Source organism: Manacus vitellinus, unplaced genomic scaffold, assembly GCF_001715985.3.
Source record: "Manacus vitellinus isolate BGI_N305 unplaced genomic scaffold, ASM171598v3 scaffold_4_pilon, whole genome shotgun sequence".
NCBI classification, from domain to species: domain Eukaryota; kingdom Metazoa; phylum Chordata; class Aves; order Passeriformes; family Pipridae; genus Manacus; species Manacus vitellinus.
The window spans coordinates 22,003,740-22,020,464 of NW_021940604.1; the positions used below are offsets into that span (position 1 = coordinate 22,003,740).

Below are 16,725 nucleotides of genomic sequence, written 5' to 3' on the forward strand. Positions count from 1 at the left end.
GAGAATCTAGGGAATTCCTAGTGGTGTTTTTCCTGCCTGGGGTTTAATTTTGCACGGGGATTGGGGAAGACATTTTGACTAACCAGAAGGTAAACAGATGCCTTGACAGTGGGTGGAGGCAGAAGATGGATGGTAGTAGGCAAGATGTTTGAACTGAAAATGGCCATTAGAGAGAGCAACATTAAAAACTGCTGCAAAGGAGAGATTTCACTACCAACAATATCCCAGGCAAGAGGTAATTTATAAGCAGTGAAGACAGCACTAAAGCAATGAAATTTCATTGCTGTTAAACTTCTTCCTTCTAGAGGCTGAGCACCTTGCTCTCACCATAGACAAATTTGTAAATGAGAGAGGAATTTTAGCAGTTCAAAGACTTTTTCGGAGAAACTAAGGGAGCTGTAGCTCTGTGCACCTACATAAAAAGCAGACACAGTAAGACCAATGTCTAATTTTGGTTATCAGGGCATGATGCTCGCTGTTCTCAGTAGAAATTTAATGCTCACATTCAGAGTTGCTATTTGAGTTACTCCTTGCATTACATGGCAGCAGTTTGTATTCAGTTGGATCCAACATGATATATGTTCCTTTAACACTATCCATTTTGCTTTAGGACAGCAAGAAGGGGAGGCTATTTGCTGCCTGACTCAAAGAGTAAGCATGTTTTGCAGAAGCTGCGAAACTTTACAGAAGCTGTGTTCCCAGCAATCACCTCAAAAAGGCCCATCCTCCAGTTGGATTGGAGTTGCATCCATTATACTGCAATTTTAATTTGCTCTTTTTCTTAACAGGCATTGCTCACACACATATCTTTACAACCAATGCCTGTGGGAAGAATTGATTTATAATTCACTTGTTAAAATGGAAAAGTGAGACTGTTTAAAGTACTATCTTAATTCCCACTGATTCTTATGCTAAACCAGATAATATTTCTCATTGTTCCTGAGATTTCCTGAGATCCTTCTCTACCATTGTTTCCTTTTTCTATATCTTTAGAAACCCTCTGTTGTGTTTTAAACAGGTAGACTTACATTCATAAGAGTTGGGGGGGAGTGGGTGTGGAAGCAGGTGGGAAGCATGAGAAATTCAATTGTTCATTAAAAGACAAAAGCAAATTTAAAACACTGAGTTAACTTTTTTGAACTGTTCTTTATCAGAACCACTCCTATCATGCTCACAAATTGAGGATGATCACCTTTCTAAGGAATGCAATATTTCATATTGCATTCACAAGGTCAGGACTTACAGTTAGAGCTCAGTGACGACAAGAAGAGTGGCTGGATTCAAGTATTTGAGCTTTCTGATGAAGCTACACAATGAGAGAAGAAAACAAATGAACCTGCGATGCTAAAACCACGAAAGACTTTGTGGATTTTATTCTGCTCAGGTAGACCAATTTTATTTGAGTATGTACTATTCAAGTTTTTAGGAAAGCTTTGATTTCTCAAGGGTTAAAACTCATGAGAGAGTTTTAAAATGTATTTGGGCACTTTATACTTTTGTAGTCAATTTTTGTACTCCTGCCTTCAACATTTTCTCAATAATCATACAAACACAAACTTATATTTTAGTAGGACCTTCACATGCCATTATTCATCGACTAGATGCTGATAGCTTAAAACAAACTTTGTGCCAAGAAGTTTGTGATATTATTATTTTGGCTAGCACTATTGCAAGTCTTGTGTCTTGTCACATTTACCCCTGCATTTAGTGTTCTTGATGTATGTCTAAACTTCTCTTCCCTGAGCATCAGCATTACTTCTGTCCTGCAGATAAATGTTGCCATTTCACATGGAGAAGCAAAGTGATGGAGAGGCAGCCCCATGGCAGTCAAAGTGACCTTCTGCTGATAAACTCCAGGTGATGTTCATGGATGGACCCAGATGCCCATCACTTCAGTTGATGTCAGTCATGATTGGTGCAGTTACATTCTCCCTTTGCCCTCATAAAATCCTTTCTTGCACTAGCAGCAGGGCTTGTCTGATCCATTTGTGAGCCATGTAAGTGGGGTAGAAGCAGGAAAAGCGTGTGGTTATCAGAAGGGTCCCCAGCCAGAGCCAACTTGCTTGCCTATGGCAAGCACCCAAGCCTGTCCAAGAGGAAGACGAGGACCCCTGAACTGAGGCAGGGGAGAAGTGCTCTGACCTGCACTGCATTTCCCCAGCGGAATAAACCACCCAGAGGTTGTCCAAAAGATAGGATAGTAGCAAAAAGGGTGTCCAGGTCTATTAGGAACACACTCCAGATACAGTTTTTCTTGAATTAGTTTTCATCTGGGTCATGGACCTGGTTTAGCTTACAACAAAGGAGCCACCCTCTTGCTACAGGAATGGTGAGCAGGACTGCCACTCACTCCCTTCCAAGAGGGGCCTGGATATTTAGGGCAGTTAAAAACAACCATGGAATTACTTTAACCTAATTTAGAAGAAAAGTTTACTTAAAAAAACAAGGACAGCAACGTTTAAACGGCAGGGAGCATGCACCTCACCTGCCAGTGCATCTGTGCTTGGAGCCATGCTTGAAATCTCAGTTCTCCAGATAGACCATTGCTCCCTCCCTTATCTTCCTACATGCAGCTCCTCTGTCATGCTGCCAGCAGGTCTGGTTGCTTGGCTGCTGCAGGCCCCACTTTTCCCAGTGCTCCCCTCTGACCTGCTCCCCCAGCATCAGTCTGCCCTGGCTCTGCTCCAGGCTGTAAAGAGACAGGGAGGAGAGGACATCAGAAGGAGCTCAGTGAAGCAAGTACTCTCCCTTGCCAGCAGACAAGACAGGGGTGCTGGAAGCACAGGACTCCTTACAGGGGACAAGAGTTACAGACTCTCTCCCCTACTTGGCAAAGAAATGGGGATTAGTTTTGGACTCATGTCCAGCACATCCCACCCAGGAATACATTTATTACTAACCGAGCAGCATGTGCTGCAAATTGGCTGTGATCTCCCCCCTCTCTGTTCACACAGAGCTTGCCTCCTGCCATGGACACTTCTCCCCATCTGCAGGTCCTGCTTCAAAAAATCCCACCAAGCACCGTGACCTGCTCATTGCTCAGCAATGGTTTAGCATTGTGGCTTAAGACAAAAGCCAGCCTCTGCACTTTATAATTCTGTCTAGTGTGTCTCCCTTGTGAAACAAATGCGGGGCCTCCAGTGCTCCCACAGAGGTGAGGGGGACACCTGTCCCCTGCACTACCTCTCAACCTTGCTCAGCTCATGCAGGTCCTTTCTTTCATGCATGAAACCAAGGATGTGTCATAAAAATCAGCAGTTGGCCTGTAATAACCCAGGAAAAAAGCTAGGATGCAAAGTATAGACTTAGAAGAGTTACTCATGAGCACGAGGAGTTGCAGCCAAATTAGGGCACCACAGCTGATGTTTCATGCAGGGTTCTCATACCCTTCAAAAGTTCAGGTCCAACACAATGTGACTAATCACTAATAGCCAGACCACTGGTTACTAATCAGAGTAGAACTTTGAAAAGTAGCTCTATTTTTGCAGCATTCTGGCTGCTTGTCTATTGGTCCAGATGTCCCTGGAGTCAGCCTTGCTGGAATTATATGTACTGCCAGATGATACTGGGAAGGTTTCAAAGACATATCAGAAGGGTTAGGATGCTAATGTTATCTTGGATGTTCAGGGTTATCCTTTATCCTTCATGGATAACTCTAACCTTCCAAGAAGCAAAGTCCTTGTTTCCAGGCCCGGGCTGTCCTTTTGTTTGACTTAACCATGAACAATACCCACGTCTCCAGTAAAATTCCACTACTTCATGACATTACATAATGTGTATAATCTGAAATAATACAAACACTGATAAGTTAGCACACTTCTATGCTATAGAGATGTGCGATATAACAGTTAGGTCGGGGGGTCCTGTCCTCTGTCAGGCCCGGGTGCACGTACCAGCGACCCGCACCTGTGGCTCCACAGCGGCACGGCCCCGCGTTCGGTACCCGGGCGCTGCCCCCGCCGGGGCGCGGAGCATCCCGCGGGCTGTCCGATGCCGAACACCCCTGTGCCCCGCAGCCCCCGCTGGGGCCGGGCAGGCGGCACCCGGCCCCTCCCCGGCCGCCCCGCTCGGGTCGGGGTTCCCAAGTTTCGACGGCGGCGCCGCGGGGGCCGGCCCGCCGGCCGGCATGAGCCTCTGCGGCGGGGCGGGGGGGCGGCCGCGCGGGCAGGCTCCCCCGACGCCATGCCCAAGGAGCGGCCGCTCTGGCGCGGCGCCGGCTTTCGCCTGTGCCTCGTTCTCGCGGCGCTCTTCCCTCTGCCTCCAGCTTGGGCATGAGGCGCATCCTTAGGTCCGGAGGAGAAGCCCCGGGATCGGGCGGTGGCTGCGGGGCGGGCGCCCCCCCCGGCCCGCGGCGCGGAGCAGCGCCCGGCGCGCGGCAGCGGGCGCTGGGGGGCAGGCGGGCGGGTCACCTACGTGCTGAAGCGGGCGGCGGGGGAGCGCGCGCGGCCGCCTGCTGCAGCCCTGCATGCCCCCGGGGCGGCCGCCGCAGGAAGGTAGGGCGGGCTCGGGAGGAGCCACCGCCGTGTCGCGACCGGCGCCCCCTTCTCCCCGTGAGGAGCTGAGGGTGAGCGGGCAGCCGGGGAGGAGGTGTGGCTGGTACCTGAGAGGAGGTGGCGGCGGGAGGGCGTTGGTGAGGTGAGGTGAGGTGGTGCGGGATGACATGATGGCGACTTCTTGGGAAGTGGTCGAACGACTTTTTTGAGCAATGCTCCTCAGCTGCAGAGAAGGGGGAGTGTGCTGGAGCGGGGCTGGACGGGGTCAGATCTCGGTTTGAGGAGGTAACACTGGCCCCGAGTTAGCCGGCGCGCTCATCAGGCTTGACATCCCCAACTAGGAGCAAGGTTGGGAAGAGTCCGTGGCCCTTGGCGTTCTTGGCATCCAAGTGTCATTGCTTTCACAGAAGGCGGTCAAGAAAGGGTTCTAAGACCTGGTCTTAGAATTAATGAGCTAGTTAGTGAGCTGGAAATTGAACTTGTAATTAGGTTCCTACTAATGGTTGTTAAGCCTTTTGGGGAAGTGAGGACCATCATTAGCATCTGGAGTTAGCAAAAGTGAGGGGTGCCTGTACTGTCTTCACCCCTCAGTTACCTGCCTGCGTGACCAGGAGTGGGATCTTGTCTTCTTCGATGACCTCCATGTCATCTTTGGTTTTTGTAGTTGCCACTCTCTCAGGAACCACTTAGAGATTCAGATATTTGTGAAGTTTTCTTTGCAGACTTTCAAGGGGAGAAGAGCCAGCTTTTGAAGGTGGGAAAAGAGTTCTATTTTGGGGCCCTGCTGTCAGGGTACAGTATTGATGGTCTGTGCAGAGGTGTGCTTGAAGAAGCTGGAATGATCAGGAGGACGAGCAAATGGGATTTTCCTAGAGATGAGACTATCCTCCTGATCAAAGTAATTAACTGTTTCTGATCTTTGCCTCAACAAGAATAAAACCAGTAGTCTGTGGAATGGCTAAAACTTGTCCTTAAACTTGTCCCAGAAACTTTATCTGAGTTTGATCAGAGTCCCTTAGTGAAAAGACCACTTGCTAACATCCAAACAACTGTCTGATCAGATGTCCTGTCACCATGGGCTCTCATTTGAAAATCTGCTTTCTTTTCTTTGCCTTTACCACCCTCAGTAATTAATTTTTTATTTAAAGAGCAGATGGACAATGAACTTGTATATAGTTTCACTTCTAGATTTGCCTCATCTTCTATGGGAAACTGTGATGGAAAAATTAAAACGCTATTTCCTGCCTCTGGTTTCCTGAAAGGTTTAGGAGAAATGAGATAATCCTTTGTTTCCTTCAGTGATGACATTGTCACATATTTCTTCAGAATAATGACTGTGTGGTGGTGTAGCACCTGATGTGCTGTGGTGTCGATGTCACATTGAGCCACCTAGATCTTGCAGTGTCAGGTTTTGTGATTTTTGTTGTCAATGCTGTGTTACTTGGTATTCTAAAGCCCAGCTTTTAAGTGATTCTAACTATGGAAGAATTTCAGGATTCATGGGGGAAAAAAATCCCGTGGATTTAGATAGGTTATTGAAAACATGTAATAAGAATGGCATCAGAAAACAAGAGGCAAAAGTAAAGCACATCCTAATTTATTTAATGATTTGTGAGGATATCCTAGTGGAAAGTAGCATCAGGAGAGGCAGCTCATTGTACCTGAGAACTGGCAGCACCTTGCAGTGTTGGGAGAGCTTGAGGCTCTGGAAAGTCCACAGTAGTATGTTTTGGTGTGTTTCCAGGTGCAGCATGTGAAACATCACTGCTGTGGTTTGTGGTGTTGGGAATGTTGCTGCTGAGGTCTCATTTGAATCCCACTAATTAACTCAAGTGAAAAATATTAGTAAATATAATACAGGGTGGAGTTGCCAAGTTGAGATCATCAAGTGTCTTCTGTGTTCATCTATTTGACTTGAGCCTGTTGCTATAGGCTAAGAAAAGTCTACTCGAAATGAAGATAGGGCTCTGGGGATAATAGGACTGAACTTCCAGAGATGCCTGGTTTTGAAATAGAGTTGTTAAATAAAAATTTAGAGGGAAAAGCTGTGGGAAAATAAAGTGGAAGTGGTCTGAGTGCAACCATTTTTTATTGTTAAAAAGCACGATAACTTAAAAAAAAAATTAATGGGTGATTTTTATTATTTTTTTTTTTTAAATCAGGAAACATTATATTTCACTTCAGACCATTGTAAGACAAAATGGGGGCTCTTACCAAAAAAGACTGGTTAAATTGATGGTCCGTGGCTTCTACCAGCAGCTCTGGAGAAAGGCATCAGTGTGTGGCTGCTGCCGGAATGGTGCACTGCTGGGTGTAAATGCTGCCTGGAGGAGAGTGACAGGCTCCTTGCACAGATCTGTGCTGTATCGGCTTGGGATTGCTTTTTGCTGTGGCTTTTATATGTTTTCAGTGTCTTCTGTCTGTCTGTAAACCAGAGGCTTTCAGGAATAGTTTTTTTTTTTTTCTGCTGCTGTTTCTGGGGGTGGTGTTGGACCGTGCTGAGATGTGTGAGCCAGCAGGATGGCAGCAACAAAAAGTCGGCGACGCCAGACTTTGCTCTATTTTCCCACTGCCACTTGGTTATAACTCTGCTCACACTTACATCACTGAACTAATGCAGAAGACTGATGAACAGAGTGTTTCCATAGATGAAGTTGAATATCCTACTTTGTGGCTGTATAAGAAAATAAACTGCAAAAACACATAAGGAAATTATTTGATGCCTACTTCGAATTACTTTAAAGTTTCCTGAATCAGAGTTGTATTATTTGTTTCCCAAAAACAACTGCAGTCAAGCAACCAACACCACCAAAAGGGGGGGGAAAAAAGACCCAGACAGGATGGGAGAGATGGAGACTTGGCCGTAAACGGCCCCTGAGTCTGCAGGAAGCTGCCTGCACAGCTGATGGTAAGGCTCCATCAGCAGAGTCCAAGACTGTGCAGTGGGTGGGAGGGTTTGATCGCCAAGGTTCCAAGTGTCTGTTTGTGCCTTAAGATGCATACATAAAAAATGTTAACTGAAAGCAGCAGGGAATAAAGCAGTTTAGCTATGTGACAGCTCTAGGAGTTGCTGGAGCTACCTGTTCTGGTGCTTCAGGGAGCTGTGTTTCTCCCAGCTGTTTTGCTCCTGATTGAGCCTACCAAATAGCAGATGCTGCTGCTCTTGCTGACAAAATAAGCAAAATTTGCCATTGACAACTTATGATGGTCATCTGAAGAATGGGAAGAGTTATGCTGGGCTGCAGATGTAAACCAAGTGGAAGTTTGTCATCGCATTTATACTTTGGTGGAAGCACTTGAAACTGCATTGTTGCTAAAAAAATGCCCTGTGATTCTAAGCTCTGATTGTGTTCAGCACTGGCCTGGCATAATATATGCAGCAGATAAAACCTCTAGCTACATGGAAACACACAAATTCTGCCAAATGCACCTGCTCTTGCAATAGGTATTAGCAAGGTCTGCACCCACGCAGCACTGCAGATGGGTGAGGCGAGTTTTAAAAAGTTATTCCAGGGTGCCATGGCAAAAGAAAAAAAATTGTTGCATTTGGACTTCAAAATAACACCAAATTCTTGCAATAACAAGGTTATGTTGGCTATTGTGCACTGAAACTGGGAGGAGCCCTCTTTGAGAGTCTAGTTAAGAAAAGCTAGAATTCTTTGCCTCTTGGGCAGATTTATTTTCCTGGAGGTGGGTAGTGTGGTATGCTGCCAAAGTTAACCTGATGTTATTTTGGATGCTCTTTCATCTCCTGTCTAGGAATATGAAAGTGTTTGTCTTCACCGGTTAAAAACTAAGAATTAGATTTTGCTGCTGGGCCCATTTGTATTTTGTCTGGGATTATAACATATTTTGAAACATGATGGATCATTGCCTAAAACAGAAAAAACTTGTGAGATTATGTTTTTCTAGGCATTACTTGTATACCTTTGTCTTTTGGTTCATTATAAATGTAGACTAATTGTCTTTTTCTGTTGCTCATTGGGTTGAAGGTTTTGTTTTTCTTTAAATAGGAACTATTTCTGAGAGGTTAGTGCTTCTCTGTGGTGATGACTGATAACAGTCTCAACTTTAATTTAATTGAAATCTTGCAAATTATTTTGGAGTGATATCTTCAAAATTATGTGGAATAACTATTTGGCAGTTAATATGGCAGGTTCAAAATAACCTCATGCAATTTAACATTACATTATTGCTAAGATTGTAGTTAAATTTACATTTGATTTTTAATTTTAGGATGGCAATGCCATTTACATTTATGTCAGTGGTATATAGGGCTTATACCAAGAGTCCTTTTTAATTCTTTTAGAAATTTGGTTAAAAATATAACAGATGTTTTTATTACCTATTTGCATGTATAGTTTTTTCAAGCTGGCTTCACATCTTTAAAAGTCTGGTAAATTCTGGGTAATATTTGAATAGGAAGTTACTCTGGCTCTGGATGAGCAGGAGTCAAAATTCTTGGAGAAAATGGTTATTCTGAAGTTAAATCTAGTCTGTCTTTCCATATCCCATAGTGTAATAGCTGGTCTGTTTTGGATTGGGACTTAACTTTTATAAGTTTATTCATTATGTGTGCCTGGAGCAGTGTTTTAGCATTACACTAGAATTGAACATGACAGGGCTTTGGGAACTGTGCAGTGAGTCACCTCAGGCTGCGTTTGAAGGAGTGGATTTGCCCTGGCTGAGCCAAACCAAGGGAGCTGCATGGGTTAAGGCAGCCTTTTGGGTCTCCTAGTGATTTTAAATCCAGAGATTTTTCCAGTCTCTTCACCTGTGTACGAGATATGACGAGCTGTACAGCGTGCAGTACCGTTCTCTAAATGCTGTGTCGAGGAGTGAATAGAGTCCTGGCTTCAATGGATGTGAGTGGCAGAGGAGTGCTGTGCTGAAGAGCTGGATATCGATTATTCTTTTGAGTGTGCTACTTCTGGGCACCTCCTTTAATAGCAGGTAGACAAACTGGAAAGAGTCTCATTGAGAGGAAAAAGGTGTTAAGAGCTGCAGGAAGGCAAGCCTGCAGAGAAAGCTTGCAGAACTGGTATTTGTTTTGAATAGGGAAAAGTAGGTTTTGAGGGAATGTGCCAAAACTCTTCAAACTAAAAAAAATAATTTTTTGTTGAAGGACACAATGACCGTTTGTTCCCTAGGTCCACTACAAGTAGGACAAGAAGTAACTGGCTTGATTTTCAGGCAAGATATTAGGTAAATCTTTTAACTCTGCAGTTGGTAAGTAATGGAAAGACTCCCTAGAAAAATGTGAACTTGGAGTGTGCACACAGGGAAGGTCTAGGTATCTTTTTCATTATGCTTCAGGGCAACCTCCTGAGGTCCCTCTGGCTACATTTACCTGCTTTGCAATTAGAGAAGCAATCTGGCAGATACAATGTGATTAGCCAAACTGGAATTTAGCCTGAACAATGATCTGAGATAAGTGAAATAAAAAGAGGTAGTAGGGTCTTTAAAGACTATAATAAGCGATCCTTGCCCTGGCTTAATACCTCACTAGAGAGACCAGACACCACCATAATTGTTCTGTGTGATGATTTAGTGGACCCCAGAGAAAGGGACACTAGTTGACAGCTTTTCTCCCTCCAGCACTTGGAGGTCTCTTAGCAAATATAAACCAACACAGAGATGCTTACCTTGTAAGATTAGCACAAGATAGGAGCTTATGGTTTCTGTTAGTACCTGAGGAACAGCTAGCTGTGAGAGCCGTGGTATGATTTTGTTCAAATATTCAGGCCAATAGCATAGACTGAGAGAGGTTATTGTATTTGGAAGAAAAGAATAAACTTTTACTGAAAGCAGTTTTCAACAGCAGATAACCAAATCTGGGGAGCATCAGCCAGCTCTGCCTGTAAACAGGGGAAGCTGAGGTACCAGAAAGTACCCAAGTACAGGAATCCTCCAAGTAGCCAAGCAGGAGCAATACTGGGCTTTCACTGTATTCTCACTGCAGTTGAAATGTGTTTATAGTAGACCATAAAAAGGAGATGGTAAGGTTTTTTCTGACAATGATGTCACTTGCAAGCTTGTGAGGTAAATGATCACTCAAAATAACCTTGTATCTTACACACTTTTTATTACCTGAAATATGTTCTTCCTTCATAAATTTTTGAGAAGCAGCTAGGGAATATTATCTTTCAGAAAGTCATTATAGCATTATGAGACTTTATTATATCCAATAGCATAGATTTCTTTCAAGTACCTTCTCAAGACTTTCTTTTGGCATATAAAGATGAGAATAATTTTTTCTAGGTAGCTGTGGCACAGAAAAAATGAATTAGGATATATAAGCTTTCTTTTTTAAGGGACCCAAGGATCAAGGTGATAATTTATTCTACAGGTGCCTTGCTCTGTGATGGCAATTACAGTTGTGCCATCATTTCCTTGAACCCAGAGAGACAGTCCACAGGCCTTGTACAAAATGAAAATCCTTTATGACTGCAGTAGCAGGTGCAGAAAAAAACCACACTGATCCATTCCTGTTTGCTATCTTCAGCTCAAACTGTTTCATGGGACTGCTGTGGGGGCCAGGCAACCCACACTGCCCTCCTGCCTGCCTGTGTGGTGATGCTCAGAGAGTGGCTGAGCAGCTGTGGTCATGGCCTCTGTGTCCCACTGAAGGGCAACAATTCAATAAACACATCCTCTGCTCTCACCTCTTTCTCCACCCCTCCAGAGTTCACTGTGTTTAGGGAATTGGGTTGTGTTGTCTGGTGTACTGCTGGTTATCAGACCTTATTAGCAGCGAACGAGCAGGACGCCGCGTGCTGTGTATGTGCTGGATGGAGGAAGGATGCGAAAATCGATTGTACAGCAAGTCACAGTCTTGTCATAGGGAAAGAGGAAGAGTCTCTGAAAGCTGGAAATTTTGACAGCCTTGAAGACAATGAGCACAGTTAGTGCCAAAAATTATCTTTTGCCACGTTTCGTGTTTCGAAATAAGAAGTGAGAATGGTTTTGAGGACACACAGCTTTCCTTGCTCAAGCAGTTCTCAAGATGGCCAAGCTTTCTTTATTCTTTTCTCAAATTTCCTTCTTTGGAGAGAGAAGAATCCAGAAAGAGAGATTTCGGACAGGTAAAAATTCTCCCAGATAGCCTTAGGGTTTTTACTTTACATTTCCAACCTTTAGCTGCTTTCTTATGAGACAAATATTTAACTTCATCACCAATAAGGGTTTTATCCCACTTTGTTTAGTCAATTCACATCAACATTTACCCAGCCAGCCAGGCAGTTAACAGAGATGTGTGTCTGCTTTGAGACTACATGGTAGGTGCTGGCATGCCAGACATCTCTCGTGCCACTTTTACTGAACTGTGGCCATGGTTCAGACTGAGGTGCAGCTGGTGGATCTCTGGTGTGAACCCAGAGCAAACTCCAGTGGCCGCTGACAAGGGGTACAGTGCTGAAATCCTGTGGTGAAGAACAAAACCTTCTCACAGCTGCCCCACAGACTCATACAGACAGTGTGAGGAGCGCATCATCACTTCTTACGAAACAGATGTAGAATTTGGAGATTTAGGTAGCATTAGTGAGGGACCTCCAGCCTTCACACTAGCAGTTTGTTTTGGTTGTGGTAGATCATGCTGTCCTCCTCCTGCAGCCTGGCAGTGATGGCTGTCACTCATGGCACAGCTTAGATAAAAGACTTGACACATAGGTGAGAAAGTCTGTGTGAACCACCACTAATCGTTGGTGGCAGCAGCCCCCTCTTATCACTTGTTCTAATATTAGCTTTGAGCTATGTTTGTCTTGGATAGCTGTGTGCCATCCAATGTGTGCTCCAGAGCTGTGTGCAGTGGGTGTGAGTCATTTATTCAACTCCAGTTTTTTTGTAGCTAGCAGATATGCACCAAGATACTTTCGTGTATGATGAAACATTGTCCAGAGCCCTTCTGTGTTTGTAAGTCTTAAGATCAAATGACAGGCAGTTCAGTGGAACAAATAAAGGGGGGAAAAAAAGGTTTGATTTTAATTTTTCTTTCAGTTGCGGTATATAGCGTATATCCTGGAATCTGTAACATACATCACTCACCCTGATGTTGTTTATGTTAGTGTTTTTGCCTACAAAAGTGACAGGATGACATACTGCCCTACTTTGAGTTAGCAAATCTCTAAAGGTAATAGAAATCATGCATGTAAATGGACCAATACCTAGGGTAACACAGATGAAAGCCATGATTTTGAACTCGCTCTTATGGCAACAACTGGGTCAATTTAAGCAGGAGATGATGGAACTGTTCCCAACTGTTTATGCTGAGCTCAGTGGAAGAGTTTGGATTTTCAATGATGCGATTTTTTCCCCTGTCTGATCTTCTCTTCAGTAGGCTTGTGTTTGAATGTGCCATCAGGCTCAAGCACCATCAAGAAGGGCTCTGTCTGTGAAGTGTTTGTAGGCTGCGCTGTCAGAGAATGGGTGGATGAGGTGTCCTCTGGATGTTGCAGACCCCTTGAAGAGCATAAGTTCTGGGTCTGGTTCTGGGGGATCCCCTTGGTGATTATTTTGCTTTCTTACTAATTTTTTGCAACATTTAAAAATAGTCCTGTAATTTTTGTCCACCTCGACATGTGTATAAATAAAATAAATAAACCTTTCCTTATGTCTTTTTGTAATGATAAATGTAGTAGTTCCAGCAGCTGTTAGGACATACACAGAAGTCTTGCTTCTCGCCAAAGTTGTCTTCATATGCTTTGCAGATGGGAACAAAGTGTCTTTGCAGAGTTCTTCAAAAGTCAGTACCACAGAATGTTCTGGCTTTGCAGATCCCAAATCTGGGGTACTTGTGATGAACATAGTTCCTGCTGCCACCTCTTCCTGTCATGCAATGAGAACTTTTCTTGTTTCTGGGAATGTAGAACCAGGAGGACTTTGCAGTGAGCTGTTGGCTTCTGAAGTCTCTTAGGATAGTCAGGTCAAGCCAACTGCTTCAGATTTTACATGGAAAACCTCTAGGTTTACGTGCTTGCTGCAGAAAGAGCTAACCAGCAGCTCATTTAACAAGTGATCTGCTGAAGTTTACTTTGGATTTCACTTTCTGATAGATTTCAGGTGCAGCTTCAGGTGCATTGCTGTAGGCTCTTCTGGAAGCGACAAAATTCTGGGTTGTTTCCAGGACTGACCTTGTGACTTCTGCAGATTGAAGGAATTGAAACCTCTGCCCTTCTTGTAGTGTGGAAGACCAAGTTCATGGGCCTTGAGAGCTTAGGAAGGAAAGGTCTGCAAAGAGCCAGTTAGGCAACTAGTCTCTCTTAGGGATATTGCTAACATGGTGGACATGCTGTGTGTTCTTGCTATTACTTTTGATGAAGTAGAGTCACTGTTTTTTAGTTTCATGCATGTGTGACAGGGTGGTCTGCTGGGGAAAATTAGCCTAGACAAAATTAGAGCAAAGAAGCAAATATCAGTGATGTGCCAGGAGCTGGACCTGTCTGGGAAATATGTGCATTTGATGTTAGAAGTGGCAAACGTTAACATTGCAGAGCTGCTGTTGCTGCTTTATCCTCCCTCTGCTTTGCCTCATCTGTCCCCAGCCCTCTTCCTCATTCCTCTCCATGCAGCTAGCTAAGTCAAATAATCAACTGGGAGCTTCAAAGTCAGTGCCCTTTTATTTAGCATCCTCTTTCATATTTTACAAAGAGATAGTGTTTGAAACTCTAGGAGGAAGAGAGGGTAATGTCTGTTGATACAGCATATAACGTTAAATATTATCTGCCGCTTAGAAGCCTAAAAATGATAGGAATAATTTTCAAACCCTTCCTGCTCCCTGCAGAGTGGACAGCAGTAGTGAAGGAGTGAGATTTATCCATAGATAGGTGCCACAGGGTAGGAGCTGTCTGAAAAAAACCCCAAAGGAACAATAAAATTTGTTAGTACTGATGCCATGTCTCTTTTTGGGCTTTCCTCATGGTTGTTCTGCAGCACTGAAACTTTCAAAGAAGTGAACTCTGTTTCATCCTGAATAGAGCGAAGCTATCACGTCTTATTCCTTTTCCCTCACTCTTTTGAGAAAATTAAACAAGAAGCAATTATGTGTCAATTGGCTGCTGCTGAGCTGATGTGTTTCTTCTTAGTTAGATGTCTTGATTAATGGTTTGATCTTGCAATTATTATTCATTATGAAATCTGTGAGAATCCCGGATGTATCATGAGTTCAGGGTCAAACCATGTAGCTGTTTGGTGCTGTATCTGTATAATGCTCAGAATTAGGGATAAAACATTGGAAAATATCCTTAACTAAAGACGATGGTGCATATTTGCCCAAGCCCATCCTCCATGGGTTTATTATACTTTGTTCAATATAAGTATAGACCCAAAAATATCTCAAATTTGTGCACTTTGAAATGATCTTGATTTTGTTCTTTATAAATTGGAAAATAAATGTGTCATCTTGTACTTAAAATCCTAACAACTTGTGAGCCAGCTGTTGTTGCCTTTCTAGACACAGGGAACTAATTGCCCAACACATAGTTTTATTTTGTTTGGAAGAATTTTACATAGCTCTAGACTAAGGGCAGTAATCCATAATCATATTAAAAACAAGAAAAGGAGTATGTTTGTAGACATTTAAAGCTAGTATACATTTGATTCTGTGAAGCTCCATTATCTTGTTTTATTAACTAATGCTTTTATGAAATAAGGAGTTGAAGAAGAAAAAAGTGAAGTCTGGCTTTTTGAGTCTTCCCTGACTATCCAGTAAAACCCAGGACAATCAAGTGAAACTGATGGTGGGTTGACGAAACAATACTTAGGTACCTGTTGTAAATATTTTCTCTCTTACCTTAGGTTTTACATTATGAAATTTAAATACCTTTAGAAGTTACTCAGCCCTTTGGTTTAGCCATGAATAAGAATTAGTGTTTCCTTCCTTTATGAAATTATAGATGTGTAGTGACGAATACTGCCCTCTACTGCTTCCTGGGCACCGAAGGTTGTCCTGGTACTTACCCGGGAGGGGAAGATGAAGGGGAAGGGGTTTTCTGATGCTTCAGGTCTCCCTTTAGTGTAGAAGGTGTGGTCGACCATTTCTGTTTAGACATTTGCACTCCACTTGCATGAGAGAGAAATCTGCACAAGTGTGAAATGCTCTTATTTGTGTGAAAGCACTGGTTTTACTCCAAAGCACCTTCTTTCCCCCCCCCCCCCCCGGAGTTCTTAGCCTCAGGCAGAGGCTCTGAAGTCAGTGGATAGGCTGCCAGAGGCATCCCTATCTGTAAATCATAGTTAGAGTGCTGGAATTTGCACAGAATAAACTCAGCTTATCTGGCTAGCTGAGTATTTACTGATGAATTCTGTTTACTCTATGCTGTGGTTTGAATATTGAAGTGAAGTCAACCTAGAAGAAAATAGCTTTCCCCCCCCTTTATTGTATGGATTATGGAGTATCCCATATTTTCTCAGCCAAAGCACTTCACCTAAAGGAGTTCTGAATACAGGTTGAAACCATGGTCTTGCATCTGCTTAGCAGAAATCTGAATTTGACAAGAAGTGACCAGTAGTCGCTGTATCTGTTTCTTGCTGTTATCCTTAAGTGTTGGCAAAAGCATGCAGGCACTGGAAGGAATTCAGCTGATTGAGCTGCATAAGCAGTTTTGAGAATTTACTTTCATAAATTTCAATCTGTTCTGGCTCCTGGTTTTATCTCCCTCAGATACTGTATCATGCTGTCAGCCTCTGGATAGCTCTGGAACGCTGCTGCCCACTTTATTTATTTTATTTCATTACCATAGCAAAGAATCCCACTTGTCCATTTTCAAAGCTGTGTGTCTCTTAGCAGAGTAAAATCAGTCTCTCTTTTAATAAACATATATTTCTCCCTGATGTTACTGGGATTTCCAATGGCAGAGCTGTTGGTCTTTGGTGACCTTTGGAAGTTTGAAGAGGGGTTCCCCCCCGTGCAACTCTGCCCTTTCCTACCTCCTCAGCTCCTAGGTCCTTTGGCTGCAGTGGATTTATCCCTTAGAGGTAACTAGGAGTGGTAGTTATGCGATGTAAATAATAAATTAGATGCAAAGCTTTCTGAATTTGTAAGTGCCTACAAATTAATATTTTGGCAAGCCTTCTGAAACCCATGCTTCCTGTAAGTCCCAGTTCACTCAGGGTGATGAGCCCCGGTCTGGTGGTGAATTTACAGGGGTGTCCACAGCAAATAATTTAAACCTGGTGAGTTCCCAATACCCATTTTACTATGAAACTCAGGGTTATTATTTGAATTCAATGGAGCATT

At 43.5% G+C, this 16,725-nt stretch overlaps 1 protein-coding gene across 1 annotated transcript in view; it reads left to right on the forward strand.

Moving 5' to 3' along the window:
• Window positions 1-4,182: 4,182 nt before the first annotated feature.
• Window positions 4,183-16,725, forward strand: part of METTL24 (methyltransferase like 24) — a 46,513-nt gene continuing 33,970 nt past the window's right edge. The window contains 2 exon segments of the mRNA XM_029962783.1: window positions 4,183-4,416; window positions 4,419-4,493. Of these exon segments, the coding sequence (XP_029818643.1) occupies window positions 4,183-4,416; window positions 4,419-4,493 (309 nt within the window).